Source organism: Temnothorax americanus, unplaced genomic scaffold (genome assembly GCF_048541705.1).
Source record: "Temnothorax americanus isolate GAGA-0224 unplaced genomic scaffold, ASM4854170v1 Scaffold15, whole genome shotgun sequence".
NCBI lineage: Eukaryota > Metazoa > Arthropoda > Insecta > Hymenoptera > Formicidae > Temnothorax > Temnothorax americanus.
In genome coordinates, this window is record NW_027509286.1 from 1,763,705 (window position 1) to 1,784,778 (window position 21,074).

The 21,074-nt window shown below is 37.6% G+C and overlaps 1 protein-coding gene across 2 annotated transcripts; it reads left to right on the forward strand.

Annotated features, from left to right (window-relative positions):
* Nucleotides 1-1,855: 1,855 nt before the first annotated feature.
* On the forward strand, nucleotides 1,856-19,510 carry Gp150 (leucine-rich repeat domain-containing glycoprotein 150). 2 transcript variants are annotated; one of them, XM_077402267.1, is made up of 9 exons: nucleotides 1,856-2,001; nucleotides 13,916-14,189; nucleotides 14,527-14,852; nucleotides 15,383-15,966; nucleotides 16,230-16,572; nucleotides 16,662-17,027; nucleotides 17,361-17,534; nucleotides 17,613-17,838; nucleotides 18,048-19,510. In XM_077402267.1, exons 2-9 carry the CDS (start codon nucleotides 13,929-13,931, stop codon nucleotides 18,444-18,446), a joined length of 2,679 nt encoding a protein of 892 aa, XP_077258393.1. In that variant the 5' UTR covers nucleotides 1,856-2,001; nucleotides 13,916-13,928; the 3' UTR covers nucleotides 18,447-19,510. The 2 variants fall into 2 exon arrangements, with proteins under 2 accessions (XP_077258393.1, XP_077258392.1); XM_077402266.1 differs by lacking the exon at nucleotides 1,856-2,001 and adding an exon at nucleotides 2,027-2,175.
* Nucleotides 19,511-21,074: the final 1,564 nt, after the last annotated feature.

The following is a 21,074-nucleotide window of genomic DNA, read 5'->3' on the forward strand; positions in this document are numbered from 1 at the left end:
AATAATTAATAAAATTATTTGCAACTGTCTCAGAAAATAATTCTCAAGTCTATCTATAATCAACAATTATATACAAACTAAAAATCATTGTACATGAACAAGTTTCTCTTTTTATTACAATGTTTTATTTGAACATTTCATTTGCAAAAACTTTATATGTATATTAAAAAGAAATATAAAAATACTTTTCTTGCTTTATCTCTTCACGTTTTTTTATTATTTTCAACTATTTCTTCAATATATTAGAGATTCATATATCTATTATTTTTCATATTATTTGAAACATTGATCATTCTTTTAAGAAATTACTCCAATAATTTTACATTGAATAATATCGCAGAATACACGACGTAGCGGTCTATTTGCAATGACTGTGAAGTTACTATCTTATCTGACCTATTTTAAGTTTACGTTACCGTATCGTGTGTAAATACTAGCTACGCCCAAAGCGGTAATACTAGCATTCGGTATGAGAATCTTCGGGGAGATTTGCCGCAAAAAAAGAACGTTCATAAATTATATGGAGCTTCATTCTAATTACGTAAAACACGCAATACGTAATATGAGCTTCCGAGTTTATAATGTCAATATCATATCTTTCAGAATATTTGTTTTTTTTAGTTTTTAGCTTAGATCATTCTTGATTATCTAGGACAGCTTCAACATATACTACGCTATGGTTGCCAACAGATGGCAGATCACCAAATAATTTCTCGTTGGCATAATAAGAATCGTACATATTTATCCGCAAAACACACTGTAAACATATATACATAAATTTCTAGTTATAAACAACATCTACATTTTTATGTAGGCGAGCAGGAATATCAATCAATATCTTATCGTATAATTCCACACTACGCTTAATTAGTTTGATAAATAGAGAACATATATGTATATAGGTATAGCACGTTGAAAGATAAAAATATTTTATACAACACGTGCATGGAAAGTGCCCCATTACGCACGCTACGCGTGCGTGATAGACCACTTTCCAGGCACTTGCAACATAAAATAAGGAGTGTAAGTCGTGTGTAACTCGCCTTCGGCTCGTGCGTAAACTTCGCACCCGGGAATTTTCATCTTACGACACTTGTTACACAAATAACTATTAATATTGCTCTTGATGCGCAATTATCATTATTTTTTACGCGTCGGAGCATTTTATTGTGCATTGTGCAATGCACGTCGCAACTTGCACCTGGCTTCTATTGTCATTATCTTATCTTTTAACATTTTAAAAATAACGCATTATCTTTGTTATACAGTTTCGTATGTATATAAGATGTATGTATATAAGATGCATCATTCTGTGTGTGTGTTTTTCTAATTTTCTGTAGAATCCCTGATAGTCATTTTAGAAGAGATTTATCTCAGAACAAAGTTCATTGACCTATATATACATATATTCAACTATTATAACTAGAAACAAGATAATCTGATTTTAATTTGCAAAATCCGCGGCCAATATCTTCCTTTTCAATGTCACGTTGATGACGTCTGAAGAAGTGTCCCCGAATTTAAAAATACACATCTTCCATCCGTATATCTGTCTTAATTATCTATTCCGTTGTCTCCGCTCCGAAATCTGCCAACCAAAATATCATTCGCTGAGCGTCATTCAGAACCGCGAGTCCGTAAACAGAATATCGCCACGACCTGTTCAACACTGTGCCGCCGCTCGTTTACGCTCGCATTCGCATCGTCCACGCACTTCCTTTCAGCGTTCGACCGTAGCCTCTCGCCGTCCGTCGCATCGACGCCCACGCAGTCGATCGGCAACCACGGCGCGTTCTCCAACAATCTCTCAGCCCACTCAGCTCAGAGAGTGCCGCGAGCCCGAGTTCCTCTGATTCCAGGTGGCGTATCGGTGCCTCACCTGCCAGCGTACAATTTTTACCTGCGACCCTCCACCGGATCGGGGACCAGCGCCCGACCAATCGGCGCGCCCGACCCTGGGGCCCCACGCTCCAACGCTCGTTCCATCTCCTCCGAGGAAAGGTACGCCTCGAATAGCTCGCTCGGCTCGAACTTAGTTCAGAAATTCCGCCGTGCGCAATAAACGAACGTGAAACCGATTGTCCTGCCTGCGCATATTGCGCCGCGTGATCGTGCGCCTTTGCGAGTGGATCGTCGTTTTACTTTGGGAACGTCGACAACAGTCCCGCGGACCAGGTGAGTGTTCGAACGCGAACGGAGCGAACGCAGGACGCCTTCCTGCGCACTTGGCTGACGATGCAAGATCGGGCCGATCGGCAACGCGATCGGTCACTCAAGATGGCTCCGACTTCGCCGAGAATCCCTCGACACGTCAAGCTATAGGACGTGACGTTGATCGTTTTGGTGCCGGGAACGTTATCTTATCGTCGTAAACCATTTTATTGCGTCGCGCGATCGTCGCGATATTACTTCCCGATTCTATCGTGTGCAACGGGCAAAAGCGTTCACCGAATTTCACTCGTGAATCACATGCTATTCCAACCATTGCAAGAAACTTTTGTCATCTTTCCTTATTTGAGCTTGTGCGAAGCTTGTTTCTTCCTTGCCGCGTTTATTCGCAATTGTTAGCGTTGCAGATTAACGCGAAACGATCCCTGCGCATGAGATCGTTGAAGTCTCCTTGCATGCTGTTAACGCGTGCGTCAACAGAATAAAATACGCGTTCGAGGAATCCCGGAGTCAGCTGCGATTCGAGTTTTCTTACGATCGACTTTCTTATGCAAAAATCTCACGCTAGGACATTGCAATTTACGCAATTTCCGTAACTAAAATAAATTAACAGAAAAGTACATATTTGTTTCGCCAATAATTGATTAATGAGAAGGACTTTATTTTTATAATCGACGTTTGGCTAGTGTCGTGACAATTCGACCATTGGTTTTATTGATATATAATCTTTGACACTTACATACAAGTATCTTATTTTTATTAAATTAAATTATTAAATTTATTGCGAAAAATATTACCTCAGCCAGGGTAAAATAAATTTAAATTCCACGAATGTTAGAGCGCAACAAATGTGGTGAGAAAAATAAAAAACTCAGATTAACTCAGAGTTGTTGTTTCTCGATACGGAGCTATAAGTGAAATTTTTCAAAAAGTTTCTTCGCGTTCGCAGATTGTCACGAGATATCTCATTGTCTTCAACGATTATTCATAATCATGTCACATCATCGTCGATAAATTACCGATTAATTACGAGCAACGCGCAACTCCATGTTAATCATTTAATATGAACGGGGTTAGCCTTTGAATTAATTCAAAATTAAACATTAACATATGCCTCAAGTTTTAAGAAATCGAGAAACATCCATCCGCGTTACGCTACGTCACTCATTTCGCGTTACTCCCTTTAATCACATCAGAAACTCGTAGCACCTCCGGAGTTGCAAAGTGCTTTTCGAAAGCGTATTCCGATCGCCGTAAAATTACATTGAACGACAGAAATCGCACTTGAGTCATCCTCATTTCCGATTCCATCCTTCAGCCGTACGCCAACGTGACCTGGAAACCGCCGGTAGTCGAATGCAAATTCCGGTCGCGAAGATATCGCGCCGATTCGTTCGCGTCGCATCGCGGGCTAGTCGCGGAATTCCCTTGGCACTGCTCGCCACTCAACGCGTTTCGCGTACATCGCGTATCGCGCATAGAATTAATTCGTACGTCGCGTCGCGTCGCTCGCTCGTAACGCAACTCGGTTGTTGACTGTCGACAGTGTCGACAGAATGTACTGTACGAGTGACCTCACCGTATATTTTTAGGCGTTATCGTTCGGATCTACGTCAATCGGTCAGAACACTCAGAACGATTTCGGCCGGCATTTGTCTCAATGACTTTCACACGAAACTTTCCACGAGGTTCGCGAAGACATATCCAGCGAGAAAATCGATAAATTCTTTGTAAATTGCGCCATTAAGTCATGTGATTGCTCGAGTGCAAACGAAGCATGTTTTAAAAGTATTAAGTGGCCTTTATCACTCTTCCACTTATCTTAGATACGAAATCTATATTTTGTTTGAAAAATTCCCGAATTACCTAATGTTTTTAAAGTTTATCTTATTTAGCACAGGTAGAATAGATATTTTTATAATTTATTATATTATATTATTTATTTTATTTACATTTAAATACATTATTTATATTATTTATTCAATTTATTCAATTTTATTTTAATTTATTTATTGTATTACACATTAAAAAATGCAATTATAATGTATTCCTTAACCAACGCGACATAAACATATAAATCGTTGTGCAAGCTTGCACAATGGTATATATAAAAAATTAAGCAAATAAAGATTGATTATATAAAGAACTTGAAATCTGTTACACACACACACACACACACACACACACACACACACACACACACACACACACACACACACACACACACACACACACACACACACACACACACACACACACACACACACACACACACACACACACACACACACACACACACACACACACACACATACCTACACACACACACACACACACACACACACACACACACACACACACACACACACACACACACACACACACACACACACACACACACACACACACACACACACACACACACACACACACACACACACATGTTAACGGAATAACGAATAACCAAGAGAAATGAAAGAGCAGCCTGGTTGCTGGTCACGATGGCAAAATCAGTGCAATTAATTATGTTCATAGTTTCTTATCGCACGCTGTCCAATATCATTCCGCCCATATTATACTGATGTCGAAATTAAACAATTTTGTGAATTCTTTGCTTCATATTTTCGAATTATTCATTAACATATTGATTTTAGCTTGAACTCTTTGATTTTATTTTCTCTCCAAATTAAAAAAGATATTACCGCGCGAAATCTGACGTTCTCATTCTCTCGCGTGATGCACTACAATGTACGCGACGTAATTCGACCGGCGCTATTATTATTTCGCATCTTTCGGATTATGCCATTACACAATAGCGCAAGGTCAGTGTCCACCCAGATGATCTATTTTTACATGCAAGAAGCGCGAGTCATGTGCCACCGTCGAATCTGGTTGTGAAAGCAGGCGAGTGCATGATAATGATCAAGGTGCAAACTGTAAAACTGCGAAGCGAAATGCGTACATCAAGTTGCTACGTTGCATGCTATACTATAATACGTTGTTATTTATATTAATAACTACGTATTCCTGAACGTTCCATTAATTAATATTATACAGGAACCTGAGTTTTCTCCAACGAAATATTTTACGTCTAAAATTAAATCGCTCTGAATAACAAACGTGTTTCTATTAAAGAAAAACCAATCTAAAATGTATTTTTAAAATTATAATTTTTGAAAAATATTAATATAAAATCGAAATTTACAAGAGAGAAATTATTTTATTTAGACAAAAAAGAGAGTAATAACATTAGATATATATTAATTTGTTTTATTTTTATAAAATTTCTCTGAACTCTGTGAAAAGTACATTATTTGAGAAACATTTATACGAAGTGTTTAAAAAAATACTGCCAATTTAAAATATTCTTCGGTGGCATTATCTTGCCGCGCTAGGCACTGAATCTTCCTCCCGTCTCGATACTTTTATTTGACTTTGTACCGGATGCATAAAGTTCGAGTGGAAGAGCCAGTTCGTGCCAAATGTATCGATTTATTCTCTTTACCACTTCGCCTTTTTTATTCCGAGAAAGAGAAAAACACACGCGCGATAGTTCCACACAATATAAGCTCTTTATCAACGCGATGAATAATATAGTGTGATAAAAGAGATAAATGATTAATACGTGTCGTTCATCGTACATGACAGCTGTTTCGGCATTTTACTTGTGAGCAAAAAATGTGCAAAGGAGAAAAAATAAATCACATTTACAAACACGTCAGACGAATATTTAAACTTGTCCATATTTTTCTCCATCTGCAATTGCTTCTATTATCTGTGGATAGCATGAAAGGCAAAATAGAATCACTATCAGTCGGAAACATTAGAGATTCAAGAATAGCATGAAATTATATTTCCTGGTTATTCCACTATAGATCAGTAGAATATACGCGAGTATTATTCTTCTCATGTTTTCCTGCATATGGTGTTCCTGGTATAAATTAGTATGATTTTATCTTAAGATTTTTATCTTAAATTAGAATGTTTATCACAATTAAGAATTTAATTGACTATACTGGCAATGATTATAATCGTTACCACGATTAATGCCAGTATAGTCAATTAAATTATCAATTGTGTTAATTATTGACTGGCGAAGTAAATGTTACTTATTCGGTCAGAATGTTTATCTTAAATCAATGCGTGATTTGTTCCGGTTGTATAAACTTCGAAGAGAGATAAGAAGTTGTAATTGTCTTTAATTTATTTATACATTCTAATTGTCACACGCGTTATTGAGCTCTGCTTCTTTGCAATTAAAAAATTGATATTTAATACAATTTTTCTAGTTTTTAGTTAGAAAATGCGTGATTCAACCGTGCTGTGACTTGAGTGTCCTCAGAAATTGATATCAAAGAACGCTTAAGCAATATTCCCGGAAGATATTTCAGTTCGGTTCACGTATGCAACTATAAAAGGCTACGCGGCAACGAACGTGCTTTCGATTCACCGTGAACCACTCGCCATTGAATCAGGACGATTTCCTCAATGCCGTGTGGCTGTGACGAGGTCGGGCTGTATAGGGATAACGACGATGTTTTGTAGCACGAAACGCAGTTTCTTTATGTTTCCTAATGACCCATAAAAAGAGCAACCATGTCGAAGAAAAAGATAATCATAATAGTTATTTCACAACAAAATGATATAATTTAGTTTCATTTATTATCATTAAGAAATCATGAAAATATTGCTTTTCTTTGATAAAATTTGTGTGTCTCGGACGGTACCGCAGACCGAGGAAATCGAAATTAATAGATTTCTGTTATCATGATGGACTAATTGGAAACGTACATATAAGTTTCAGATAACTACAAATTGTACAAGTGCATTATATTCAGAGTTTGATAAAAGAAAAATCTAACGAGTTTCGTAATTACGAGTTCACTCAAATAATGAGCAACAATGCACGCTATAGATTCATATTACATTTTAGTATTTTTACAACTTGATATAGAATCAATTTTTGAAATAATAGCATTTAATTTTGAAGAATGGTTCAAATTAACTAAAGAAGATTACCTAATAAAACCACACGCACAATTTCAGAGATACTTTGTGGAATCGCGCCGTTTTGAGTAATATTTATGTTCCGCGCGCGGTAGGCGCGTAGGTGTCTTTGTGGCGAGCCGCATTTAAATCGCGTAAAATACGTATTATATCCTCTGTCCTCGGTCCCGACGTTATTTATTAAGCGACCAACCGGACAGACTCGTATTGTCCGTACATATCGAATACGAGGCATCGACACGTGCGGCCGTATCATCCGCGCGTTCACTATCTTCCATTTCTCTTTCCCTTCTGCCGAATCACGAAGATCTATAGAGGGTCAACGGCGTGGATTGACCTCTAGCGAGCAGACGGTTACCGACACGAGGAAAAGCATCGTTGCAGCGAGCAAGCGCGCGGATTGCGCCTCGGTGCTGATGAGATATCGTCACGGTTGATGATTTCTAGGAATTAAGATTCCCGCGGCAGATGCAGCGGAACTTTAATCGAACCTCTAGACGCTCGAGCGGCGAGTCGTTGCGCGAAATTCCTGTGAAAATTTATAAACAATTCTATAGGAAAATGAAGGAAAAATGGCGCTTGTGCTCATATCTACGTGATTTGTATGCGGTGTCGCTTTCTAGAGAGAGTTCGAGGGAGTTCAGAGAAATTGAAAAAAATCTAAAATACGCAGCCGCTCTCCGCCGTCGCGTTTGCAGGCTGTAACGTTTGTTAACCGTGTACGCTAAATTACAACGGGCAACAGCGCGACCGGAGACAAAACAAATATGCTCTTCGAGTACAGAGTACGAGAGATAAATATACCGATAACACAGTGAGATAAAGCACAATATCTTTCGTGATAAAGAGGAAGTGGCGAATGCTATATTCTCGAGAGTTAAATAACTCCAGGTAGACAGAGGATAAGATTTATTTAATTGAAATGTTTATTTGATACGTGAAAATAGGTTTTTAAAATGGATTGACGATAACAATTAAATTAAAGATATCACCCGGGTGCTATATTTACAATAGTCTCGTTTTTTTTATTATCCTCTTATTTCTCTTCCTTATTTCTATACTTGTTAAAAATATTTTTTTATGTTATTTAACGATAATACTGTGCAATATCACATTAATATTAATCACAAATAAAGAAATGTCATCAATATCTTCATTTATTCATTTATTTACACAAGAGACGTTGGTAAAATGATTTAAAACATTATTATAATAGGGAGTTTTTGCAATACCGTCTTTCAGATACGGTAACCGTATCTGAATTGTTCAGAGATACATTCACTATGTATCTAAAAGACGGTATTGCAAAATGTGACGAGAAGTTAAACATAAAAATATATACGTCTCTATATGTGTGTATAAATTAAAATATAAAAATACGTATATATCTCCATATATAAATGAAATAAAATATAAAAATGCATATGTCATCGAATTCATCATATGCTAATTATATAGCTTCGCATATAGCTATTAAACTAAGGAGACTAGACGCGCAATCTACGACTAGTCATCGTAACTCATGTTACTTGTAATTGCAACGCTCGCGCATTGCGTAAGTTCCAATTACGATGCGAAAAGCGTTTACGCGACGAAACAAGAGCATCGCGGAAAAAAAATACATGCCGATCTTCGTGAAAAGGTGAATTCCGAACGAAAGGAATGTATATGTACTCCTCGCTCAACATTCTCGTTTAATGAGTGAAGCAGTTTTACGATCCGTGCACATTTGACGATAGAAGCTGTACGTAATAACCGGTGATAATTATCATAACCGCTGGCATATACTACACCATTCAACCTGTACGTGTGTTTGCAATGGAGACGCTGACATTTTATCACCGTCTAGAGTTTCTAACGTGACGTCAGATTCTTGGACTATCAATAAAAAATTATTTGGCTATGCAAGCTATGCTATCGCGGATTAATCGCTGATCGTAATTTTCTTTTGAGCTTATTGGTCACCGATATCATGCACGTTTATTGATTAGAATCGCAAATGGATTTTGAATGAGAGGCATTATTTAATTAATGTTGAAAGAACATGAATAACATTATAGAGTGCTCTGGTGTTAAGCTAGTCCCGAGCGGATCACAATCGCGCTCACCGCGACAAAACGAATGACAGATAATGGACGTGTAATTCCTATTTGGAAAGCAAAGTATGCCTCTTCGAGGACGCGTGTTCGCATCGTGCTGCAATCGGACGCGCTCGCGTACGCCCAACGGAATGTGTTGGATTAAAGGCGTGGACGATCGCAAAAAAAAATGTCAGACTGGAAGAACATTCGCGGATATGCAACACCAATATATCTCCGTGTTTAAAATTCAAATTGAGACTTGAATTACGATAGTCGCTCTACGATATCAAAAATTGTTATTATTATTAGCAGGGACTACCGCTGTTACGAAAGGGAAAAGGTTTGATCGATACCAATGCAATTTAATTGCCTTCTGTCAATCGCATTGCGTATATATGCCTACGCAACATGTAAACAGCGAAATAGCTTTATCGGTAGAGAGAACGCAAATCATCGATTTGAATATCATACATGCAACCTACATGAAACCTGTATAGTGGAAATAAAAGAATTTCCGAGCAGTTATTTAAACAATATTTTATGTATGTAGACAGAGAAGAAAGGAAATATCATTACATTCCTTCGAGATAACTCTGTTGTAGACAGATATTCACGTGATACATTATTTTCTTGGCATTCTTTGTCTTTCTTCAATACAAAAAAATAATTTTATCATATCTGTAGTCATTTCTAAAGTATTTTTCAAAGTATTTTAGAATAAATTCACGGAGAAAAGGTAAAAATTTTCAAAAAGACTGTCCTATCAAAGAATAAATTCATTAAATTCCTAAAAACTATTTTCAAGCTTGCCATACATAACCAATATTGTTTTTATATTATCTTTTTACTTTTACCCGAATTAATCTTTTTTTGCTCCAAGAATGTTTCCTCATAATTTCATATTTGAACTCTCTTGACATTATTTCTACACGGATCAGTCAAGTTGTCTGGATTGATCCGCTGTGTTACTCGAAAGTACCGAGACATCGAGATTAGCTGGATCTCTCTCGAATCAGGTTGGTTTCTCGCTCTCCTGGACCCGTCGGCGATTTGGGACTCGAGGGGAGGAGCTGACCACCTGCGCTTGCTTCACTTCGGGGCAAAGTAATTCTACCTGGCTTAAATCCCGCCGTGGAACCGTCAGGTTATCTTTGAGAGATCGAACAAAGACTCTCCAGATGGAACTCGTGGGTCCTCTATATTGAGGCTTCCGCCTCTTAAATTCACGCGTAAACGCGTGCGTTTGTTCACTTTACGTTCGATCTTCTCTCTAGATACATTCCACAAACGACAGTGCCATGCACTGGATCCGTCGATCCTCATCTTTTCTTAAGAAACTTCTCCGGTCCAACAAAGAGGCGCCCATACGGCCATTGAAGAGGACGAAAATTTTCGTGGGGACCGTGGACCGTTTTCTGAATATCTTCTTTCAGTTGATCTCAATGTGGAACATATCTCGAATTGGCCGAAAACGATGAGAAATCATCCTGCTGGCGGACGTCAAGCGCAAACATAATTCGCTTAATTCATCGAAGATCAGATTCGTTTGATTGATCGAGAATTAGAATGACATTCTAGAGATGAAGGAAATCTTTTAAATCCCGGCCTTCACTCACAATCGCAATTTGGCTTAAAAAATATTATCATATGATGCGAGTATATTATCGACAGTCTCTCATGATCCGCACGTAGCTCGGCGGATCGCTCATGTTGCCGAGCGAAATAAAGAGGCATCGAGTAAGATAACTCCATTGTCATCAGGTGACGAGAAACATCTCGAGTGACTGTTGCGTAGCGCGTCGATTGTGTGCGTGTATGTTGAAAATTCTTCGAGAAATACAATTAACTAGTAATAACACTGGTGACAACATTAACAATAACACTAATAACATTAACTAGTAGCGATTTTTTTCCAAAATGCACCGAGATAAGATTGCCAAGCTGCGTCGTGCGGTGTTGTTTCGATTTCGATTGAGATTCTGGTATCGTCTAGTGATTCTCGGAACTGGTCTGCGTCTTTCTGACGTGTGAAAATAATTGCCCAATTTCAGCATTTACAAGTCGCCGCGACATTTCCACCGCATACCGATGCATTTCTTACATAGGGAGTTACGTTACGCGTCACTGATAACTATTCCACGTGCTCTTTGCATTTGCATCTCGAAGCCGAAGTCCGCGCCAGGAAATTGTTTACACGGAAGAACGACGCGATTCTCACAATAACTTGCGTAAATCCCGCTCCGATGAATGCAGCACGGTCCATTTTTGCCGAGGCGGATCGGCTCCGGAGACTAAATGCGACGTGGCGCAAATAATTCTGCTCGATAAAAAACCTGAACGATAACAATTGAACAACGCAATATTGTTTCTTCGCTCTCTCGCTTCTTAATTAATAAACATTTCTACATTGTCATTGTTTTTTTACTAACGACATATTCTTATAAATGTGCCAAATCTTACATTTATTGTAAAGAATTGATTTTAAAACGCGCGAATAACAATGAAATTCACGATTGATAAAAACGCTCAGTTAAAAAATCGATCTTCGTACCTAACCCCTCGATAAAGAATACGTGACTGATAAAGACACATATTGATTGAACACACGTAGCGCGAACGTGCAGCTTGATCGTTATATGTATAACAAAGAGTACGTAAAAATCTATCATGAATTATTTAAAAAAAATTGAGGCTCTTTGATTTCTTCCCGTTTAGATTGTACGCGATAACATTTTATTTCAGCCGATCGACTTTCGAGACAATAATCTCCCTTCACATCGGTTACGAAGTTGTTCGGCCCACGTTTACAGCCAAATACGTTCACAACCGGTGCAAACAGGTTTCCTCGTTGTTTGTGTAACACTCAGATAAAAGTCATTATTTACAAATAATATCATAAGACCATTATAATAACATTATTGTAATAAAATAATTTCTGTAACAGTTATTGCGATTCTTTTTAATAAACTGACGCTCAATACACAATGTAATTACAGTAGTTTACCGGTTAGCCTCGGCGTTGATGCTGCATGAAAATGAGATAATAAAACACGTCGCGAAAAAAAAAACAATGTGTGACGTCTTTTTGTCCGATGACGTATTTTCCACGTAAAATATACTTCCTTGTGTCTCTCTGATTACGATAATATTGCGTAACAACAATCGACATATCGACATATCGTGTGTTTAGTAATAGTCTCGCTACGACTTATAAGAGAAATTTCCCTTCTTTTTAACGATTCCTGTTTCCGCCATCTAATAATCATCTAATGACCATCCAGAAAGCGCTGCGTTCATTTTCATTCCCGTTTGTCGACAGTCCATAACTATCGCATATGTGCCAGAAGTCGTGCCAGTCTGCAAACCGTCACGGTTATCTAACGTCAACGTCTGTAGGTGGGGCAACAACGTTGTACAGTAACGCGAACAGCGTTGCACCGAATGCAAGCACATTCGTTAAAATCTTCGACGCGACAAAATCGCGAAAAACGGAGCAAGAGTTTGAATTATCGTGACGCGATCAGTTCTGATTATCGTCGAGGTAAAGATACTTTTTTGCGTAAAAATGCAATAGAATCTCGATTATTCAAACGCTATTTGAACGGAAGTTTGAAAATTGTTCATAAGTCTAAAAGTTTTGAAATATAAATTGCATTTTGTATATAAGAATTGCGATACTTCGCATTTGCATCAGCGATAAAGTAACGTGGAACCGTTAATACATCTTATTGTTGCGCCTGCAAAGTAATTTCAAAATAGCACATCCGGTTTGACGGAAGAAACCTTGGTGCAACGATTGAAGGTATTCCGGAAGAAGGTTGCTCTTGTTTCTTTGGAAACCGCAAGAGTTTCCGCTCTTGCACTTGATTGCACCAACACGAACGTGACGTTCCGACGTACCTAACACCCGATCTCTTGAAAACTTTGATATAGATTCTTGGTATTACGCTATATAGGAGTGACAAAGCGTTGTAGCGTTGTTAAATCAGTGTGCATAAAAAAATCAAACAATCAATATACAAAATGGTAGACATAAATTCCGTTTTACTAATGTTTAATAAATTAAAATTCATACTTATTAATTTCTTGTAAATTGACCGTTTTGATATTTTAGCAAATACGTTTCGGAAAGTCAAATAGAACAATGTTTGCTTTGTGGAGTAAATTGGTCAGCAGACGTTATTTGAGAACGGACGTGAAAAAGTCTCACGTTACACTACAGAGCATCTCAGATTCATTTTCAGTAACGTGGTGCAATTTTAAAGATTTCAACGAGTGTACTAAGAAAGAATGCCGTTTAATTATTCTTTTAAGAAGCGAAAGATAAGCTAACGATTCTCAGAAGTTTTAATTTCAAAACATATAAAAAGGAAGATTAAAATTGCATTGAATTAATTATTTACTTTAATTAATTAGTTGTACAAAAATATAAATTATAATATAATAAATTTAATTTGTTTCTTTTATATTTTTCATGGAAATATATATTTTACGTATAAAGCAAAATTAGAGCGCAATTGAGAAATTATAATAAAAATTTCTAATGAAGTGAAAGTCTATTATGAGCACGAATATCTTTGCTAATGCGCCTGAACTACCAGCAGGCATCGTACATATAAAAAGCATTCTTGTCTTATCCAATAACCGATTATTTTCAGAATAAACCATAACATGGGGATCTCGGCAGCTTGGCTGCTGACCATCTTCTTGGTGGTCGCTGCCATTACAACCAACGCATCACCTGCTTCGACACCACGCACTACGGAAGTCGTTCGTACCAGCGGAGTAAATGCAACGACCGTCGAATCCGCGAAAACGACACCGAAGGACAGCTTTATAGATTACGCTAGACCCTTCACGAATATGAAGGACATACTGATGCACGAGATCCAGACTTTGGACAAAGACACTTTAAACAAAGACGATGCTAAAGTAAGTGCAGATTTTTTTGTTACATATTAGAGTACATTGCGTTCTATGATATCTTTAATTTGTTAACGAAGTAAGTACGGTTACCTTTTTATATAACGGATAGTTTGAATCGCAAATTTATGAAGTTATACGTAATAATACTTGTTAAATATTGACAGATAATAATTTTCTATTGCTCGCATCATCGCAACACATAAAGGATAAATAATACGTCTGAAAAGAAAATTCTTGTTCGACCTTTAAAAGGTCGAACTTTGGAGTACAGTTTGCTTCAATTTGATTTTTGCCATATTTAATTAAGTAAGTTACACTTAATTACGATATAAAAATTATTTAGATCCAGGAAGAAGTAGCGAAGACTTTCAAGGCCGAAGCGCAGAGGGACAGCATGATAAACTTGCGAATAAAGCCGACTTTTAAACCGAAGATAACTGTAAAATCAAATTCGCTTCTGGGTGAAGATGAGGAATTAAAGAAACTCGACCCTATACCTTACAAGGATGATAATAGCGACGAGGACAGCGACGACGACGACGAATTCAGCGACGAGGAGTACGAGGATGAGGATTTGCTCCCGGGGGTGGATGATGATGAAGAAGTTATGACGGAGTGCCCTGATTATTGCAAATGCGCCGGGCAATACGCGGCTGCGACAACTGCAACGTATGTTTCTAATCGGATCTTTATGTAACTGAACAATGTCCCTTGGTGTTGACGGCAGATAAAGAACTCGTATAGAGTTCTTCGCTTTCTGTTTAGAGCGTAATAATATGACAGTTTTGACACATTAATGAAGACTTAAGAACTAGATAAATATTCCATTCTTGGTTATAAAATTTTGTCATTATACGTAAAGCTCAAGGAAATATGCAAACGCGATTAAACAAGATAATTAAAAAATTACGTAAAATATGTCATAATTATATATAAATAACTTAATTGTTTCAATGTCTTTTTTTACGTTACGACGATTTGCTTTGTAAGTTCTTCAAAATTAGTATCTAATTTCAGTTATAAAAGTAAAGTCATTAGACGATCTCCTGCAGAATGATAAAATCTAAATCGATTATAAAATGGGATTATATAATCCAACTTGTCTAATATTCGCGATAACAATCGTGCATAACTAAACAGTATGAGAATGCGACATTTTCATTAATCTTATTCATCATTTTTTTACTTACTACCCGTAGATGCACCAAATTGACGAACGAGCAGTCCTTTGGGTCAAGCATCGCTCATCTGCGCATCGAGAACGCCGGCGAGATACAATTGGGACCGAACGCCCTGCGGGCTCGGGGCCTTCAGCAATTGGAGTCCATCACCATCGTCGACACGCGCATAGTCGAGCTAGATCGCACAGCCTTCAATGGCATCACGTATCTGTTTGCCGTGAACTTGACACGCAACGGTCTGCAGGACATCCATCCGAACACCTTCCAGAACAACACGCAGCTCAGCCTGCTCACGATCTCCGGTAATCCGCTTAAGCACATGCACGACTCGAGGCCGACGAAGCACTATCTGCTGCACGCACCCTCAGTCACCGATCTCGACTTCTCGAACAACGGCATATTACGGTTGAAACGCACCGCCTTCTCCAAGATGCACAGCCTCAATTTCATCAATCTACGCGGCAACCGGCTGAGAGAGATCGACAGCACGATCTTCGACTCGCTGGACCAGCTCATGGAAGTGGACCTCTCAGATAATTTACTGAATGAAATCCCCATTGACCTGTTCATTAACAAAGATGTGCAAATTCTTCGTGTCGCTGGTAAGAACGATGAAACATGTGTATCACGTCACGATATTATTTATTAATAATTAAGCGAGAGCATTCGGTCATTAAAATCCGATTTAAATTTTAATAATAAAATTATAAAAATCGTAAATGCTTGATTAAATTTATCAGAGATAATACAAACTTAATTGGTCAATTGCTTAATGCCTCATACTGATAAGTAAACTAAAATTTAGTTATTTCACACTTATTTTAGAAACTAATTAATGAAGAAAGAATTATTTTGTATTTTCTAGGAAATAATCTATCAACGTTGGCCACTATAAGTTCTTCGAAACTGACGATGCTCGACGTCTCCAGAAACAAGATCAGGATAATCGGCAAGGAGGATCTGGAAGGCGTACCATTATTGGACCAGTTATATGTCAAGTCGAACAATTTAAAGAGAATCCACCAGCACGCTTTTAGCAAGCTCGAACAATTACAATATCTGGATATCAGCGATAACAGGCTCTCCTTGTTAACCGAGCACCATTTCAAATCCAATCCAAGACTGCAGGTTCTGCTGATGAACGACAATCCCGCTTTGCAGGTTCTGCCAGTTTTCAAAACTTACGACCTGGAGCACAATACATTCAGGTGAATATGTGTCACACTTTGCCGCTTTATTTTAAAATACCAAATAATTTAGTACTTATATGTATTAAGTAATTGTCGTTATTTAACAGCACCATCCGTTTCGAGTGCGCAAATTGCGGTCTGGACAGCATCAAGGTAGGCACGTTCGACGAAATGCCAGCGTTGACTCGGCTTAAGCTCGCGAAGAATCGCCTGACCGGCCTGCCCGATGGGCTCCTGGATAATCTTTCGTCTCTTCGAGAATTGGATCTGTCCGACAATATCATCACTACTCTCACGCCTAACATGTTCCGCGGCGCCGTATCTTTGAGTAAAGTGAACCTTGGCCGCAATCCGTTGAGAACACTGCAAGTGACGCCGTTCCTGAGCATTCCAGGACTTCTCAAGCTGGATGTGAGCCGGTGCAACCTCGAGCGCGTCTGGAGCGAAGCTAGAGTGCCGTTGAAGAGTCTTCGGTGAGAGAAATTTACGGAAATTTATTTATTAATAATTAAGCGAAAGAGAATTTGTTATTTAAAACACAATTTATATTCTAAATAATATTCACACAGATGCAGAATTGTAGAAAACTAAATAAACTAAAATTATTGAAATTGCACTATGACCTCTCTATTATCACATTTGAGAAGAAAATTCAGAATTTTCTTTTAATAATATTTGAAGCTTTTGCAAAATCTTTTTAATTACAAACAAAATTATTCTGTGACATCAAGATATTTATTGAATAATGTATTACGACGTTAAGATATTCGTTGACCAAGGTATCTCACATTTTCGTTTCCGTTTAGGTTCCTGTCGGTTCGCGGTAATCTTCTGCGGCGAATCACCGTCGAGGAACTTAAGGCCACGCCAAATCTCGCCAGTCTGGATTTGTCGCACAATCCCCTGGATTGTGACTCCGAGTTCACCGAAGCTGTGCAATGGCTCACCGATCATGGCGTCGCACCGACAGAAGTACTTGAGTGAGTATACTCAAGTTCAGAGACCAGCTAAATATGTCATGTCAGGACTTCTCTCAATCTCTCATGTTGTTTTTACAGACTTTCCAGTGATAAGTTCGATGATATTGAAGATATTGATAACATGGATTTGATGGACGTTGGTCAGTGGACGGACTTGGCGAAGATAGTTTGCGATGGAATCGACGATGGTCCACCATCCAGATCGCTTCCTGGCAAAGGCACACGCCCGAAAGACATTCTTCTGGATGTCGATGTTATAGAAGACGCCGATCCTCTGTTGAAAAACGAGCTCGATAACGATGAGGTAAGACGACAATGAAATAATGTTCTTCGAAATATGTCTTAGTATTTCTTTTACTTCAATACTTCAATACTTCAATTGTTTAATATTTTTTAATATTGTGTAATTTATATAATTTTCAATTCGTGTAATATCATCAGTATCATCACATATTTATCGATCTTCCAAATTGTAATGATAACGTGTGATAATGCCGGATGCGTTTCTCACAGAAGCTGAACGTCGATCACGGCATGCAGCATATCGACGAGCCGCGGCTCATGGAGGATCAAGAATACGATGAGGACTTTGCGATCACCACGGAATATCACACTTGGTACAACTTGAGACCCGGCTTCAAGGTCTGGCTGGTTTCCGGTACCGTCCTGTCCGTTCTGGTAGTCTTCCTGTTGGTGGCGCGCATCGCCTGCTGCTTGGCAAACAAACGTGGACGGGGTCCCGTGATCAGGCCGCCCCTGATCCTCCGTCAGGGTCTGGTCGACAACAAGAACTGCGGTTTGGTGTACAAACCCCTGCAGGAGGAAATAGCCACGCCTCACATGCCGAAACGAGGTAGCTTCTACTCGAGCAGCACCTTCCATTACGACAAAATCGTACCAGAGAGTGTGTAAGAGAAACTTGTTTCCTGATTAATTAAATGACCAATTACGGGGCGACCGGATGTGATTGGTTGTGAACGGCGGGCTGTCGACGATCATTTCGCGCCGTTCTCTGCGAATCAAAAGAAGAAGTTCTTCAGACTGTTATTGGGTGAACGACGAAGCCGATGAGAATAATTAGGTAGACTCCTTCGACCAATATAGATATATGCTCAATATATATGCGATTTTATCAGCAAATTGGCAGATAATTGTTTCTATTGAAAGAGTATAACTATGAGCATTTAATTCGACCTTCTAGAAACGCGTAATACGATTGATCGAAAAACGTGTTTCTTCTAGGCTTTGTCGTGTTCTCAAAGTTTATACAAAACACGTGATTAAGAAGCGTTTATTGTTATTATTAACTCGAAGATGCCTGATAGAATTAAAATATAGATAGTTACAGTATCTTTTAGATCCATAAATCGCGCAGTACTGTGTTACAACCATACATAATCATGTATTTTTTTTATAAATAATGAAAATTTACATTATTTTTTTAGAAAAGATAGAGTTACAGAAGATTATAACAATGTACTTATTATTTATAAATCCAATGCTTGTAACAGCTCTACTCGGTTAAGCAAGGAGTTTCAAAGCGTAATTCAAGGAACAGCAGTACTGCCCAGAAGCATATTTAATCAAATAATGCATATATAATCATTTTACATAAGGATGTAACTTAATAATAATAATAGTACTTTGAGAAAATTGGGCAAACGCATGTCTACTGATGGCCGGTGATGGACGAATGAGAGAATTACATGTGACAAATATAAAATTTTATACGAAACGGAAGGAGAAAGTTTCCTGTAGGATGCCCAGTCATAGTAATATATGCCAACATTATCGTAAAACAATTTTTTAATTATGGTGACAATATCCTTACTCAGCGAGAATTCGAAAACTTACGTCGAAATATTTTGTACGTACGTTATGTCGCTACGCACGCACAGGCTCTTATTATTATGCTATTATATATATATGCTGTAAATAATAAATATTGTTTTAATAAAATTTAAATTAGAATCAAATTGTAATTTATTTCCCACGATTCTAAACGAACCAAAACGATTCTGAAACACATGGCTCAAGCGGATTCGAGATATCTCTAAAATTGACAAAGATACGTAATTTGTTTATTACAAATACGTTGTAACTTTTAAATTATTCCACTACAAACGAAATTATTGTTACTACAAACAACTGTAAAAAAAATGTTACAATTTCCTGTAGTTAAAAATTTATTTTGCGAGTGCCAACTTCACGGACTTGTTCTGGACCGTCAAACGATCAAGCGGAATATGCGAAGTACGAAGTACAGCAGCGAAAAAAAGATGCATAGCATTATTATCAGTACCACGAGTTGCACGGTCTTGCGAAGCCAGTATAATCTGTAAACAGATAAGTAAATCAGGATTCGAAAAATAAGACGCGTAACCTTCTTCCATAATAAAATAGATAGAATAAATAGAGAAAATTGGTTAATTATCGTTTTAAGTCAATCGTATCGTTTCTGAGAACATTCACATAAATATTTATAGTAAAATAATATGAAATAGATGAATAGTAAATCGGGACTTCTCCTGTTAGCGCACGGCGGGAGAGCAGGTGGAAAGTTCGGAGAGGTGGAAATAACAAAGATATAAATAGAGTTTTGAAGGTTTGATGTATCTAGTAAAATCTGAAATTTATAATTTTATCGTTTAATAAAAATTAAAATAGAATTAAGATAAAATTAACCGAATATTAGAAGACATTTGTCAAGTCCACTCTACAATATCGTAAGAGTATGCTGTAAGATGTAAGACATAAGAAGTAAAAATTGACCAACCACGGTCGATTATTCTTGAACTGCAAAAATTCCATTAGTCAATAGCTTACTGTTTACGTTTTACTGCATACTCTTATGGTTATTATGACGAGTCTTTACCGTTTATGTCTAATACGACTGATTTCTAAAATACTGTCATCTTCGTTGAGTATAAAAAAGCGTATATATGCCATTATAATGATTAACAAAATAATTCATCCAGTCAAATTTCTTCATGTAAAATTTAGTTATACAAACTGGGCTCCGTATAATGAGTATGTGAATCGATCCAATAATAAAGTATTTGACACCATTAAAGCACTGTCAACTAAAGGAGCAATTAATTATGTTTATAAGGTTCGTGCAGAAATACTGTTAAAATTCAAGAAACTTAAAGGCAATATTGTGAATTGTGAATCGAATATTGGCAATATTATTGACGAAATATTTCATGATGAACCTTCCATTACCATGACTCAAATTTGCAATGTTTGTAAGAATTCAAAAACAAGGATTAAATCAGTATTCGAAGTTGATTTGATCCCATTGTATAAAAAGGGTTTAAAAGGACTTCAAGAATCGCTAAACAATTATTGTCAACATAAACTGCAAACTTGTAGTACACGTAATAAAAAATAAAAACAGTTGTTTTTGATCACGGATCTCAATTATTTCTCGACTTTGAAGCATTACAATGGACTAGTCTTGCCAAAAGATTAGGATATTTAAGTAACTATGAACGTAAATTTTCTTTAGAAGACTTACCAGGTGATTTGTACTTTGGT

Bases quoted from the DNA above. Each gene is read 5' to 3' on its own strand.
- Gp150 (XM_077402267.1), top strand. From the start codon at position 13,929: ATGGGGATCTCGGCAGCTTGGCTGCTGACCATCTTCTTGGTGGTCGCT. The intron at 16,573-16,661 runs GTGAATATGTGT...GTTATTTAACAG, and splicing joins CTGGAGCACAATACATTCAG to CACCATCCGTTTCGAGTGCG. The intron at 17,839-18,047 runs GTAAGACGACAA...CGTTTCTCACAG, and splicing joins ACGAGCTCGATAACGATGAG to AAGCTGAACGTCGATCACGG.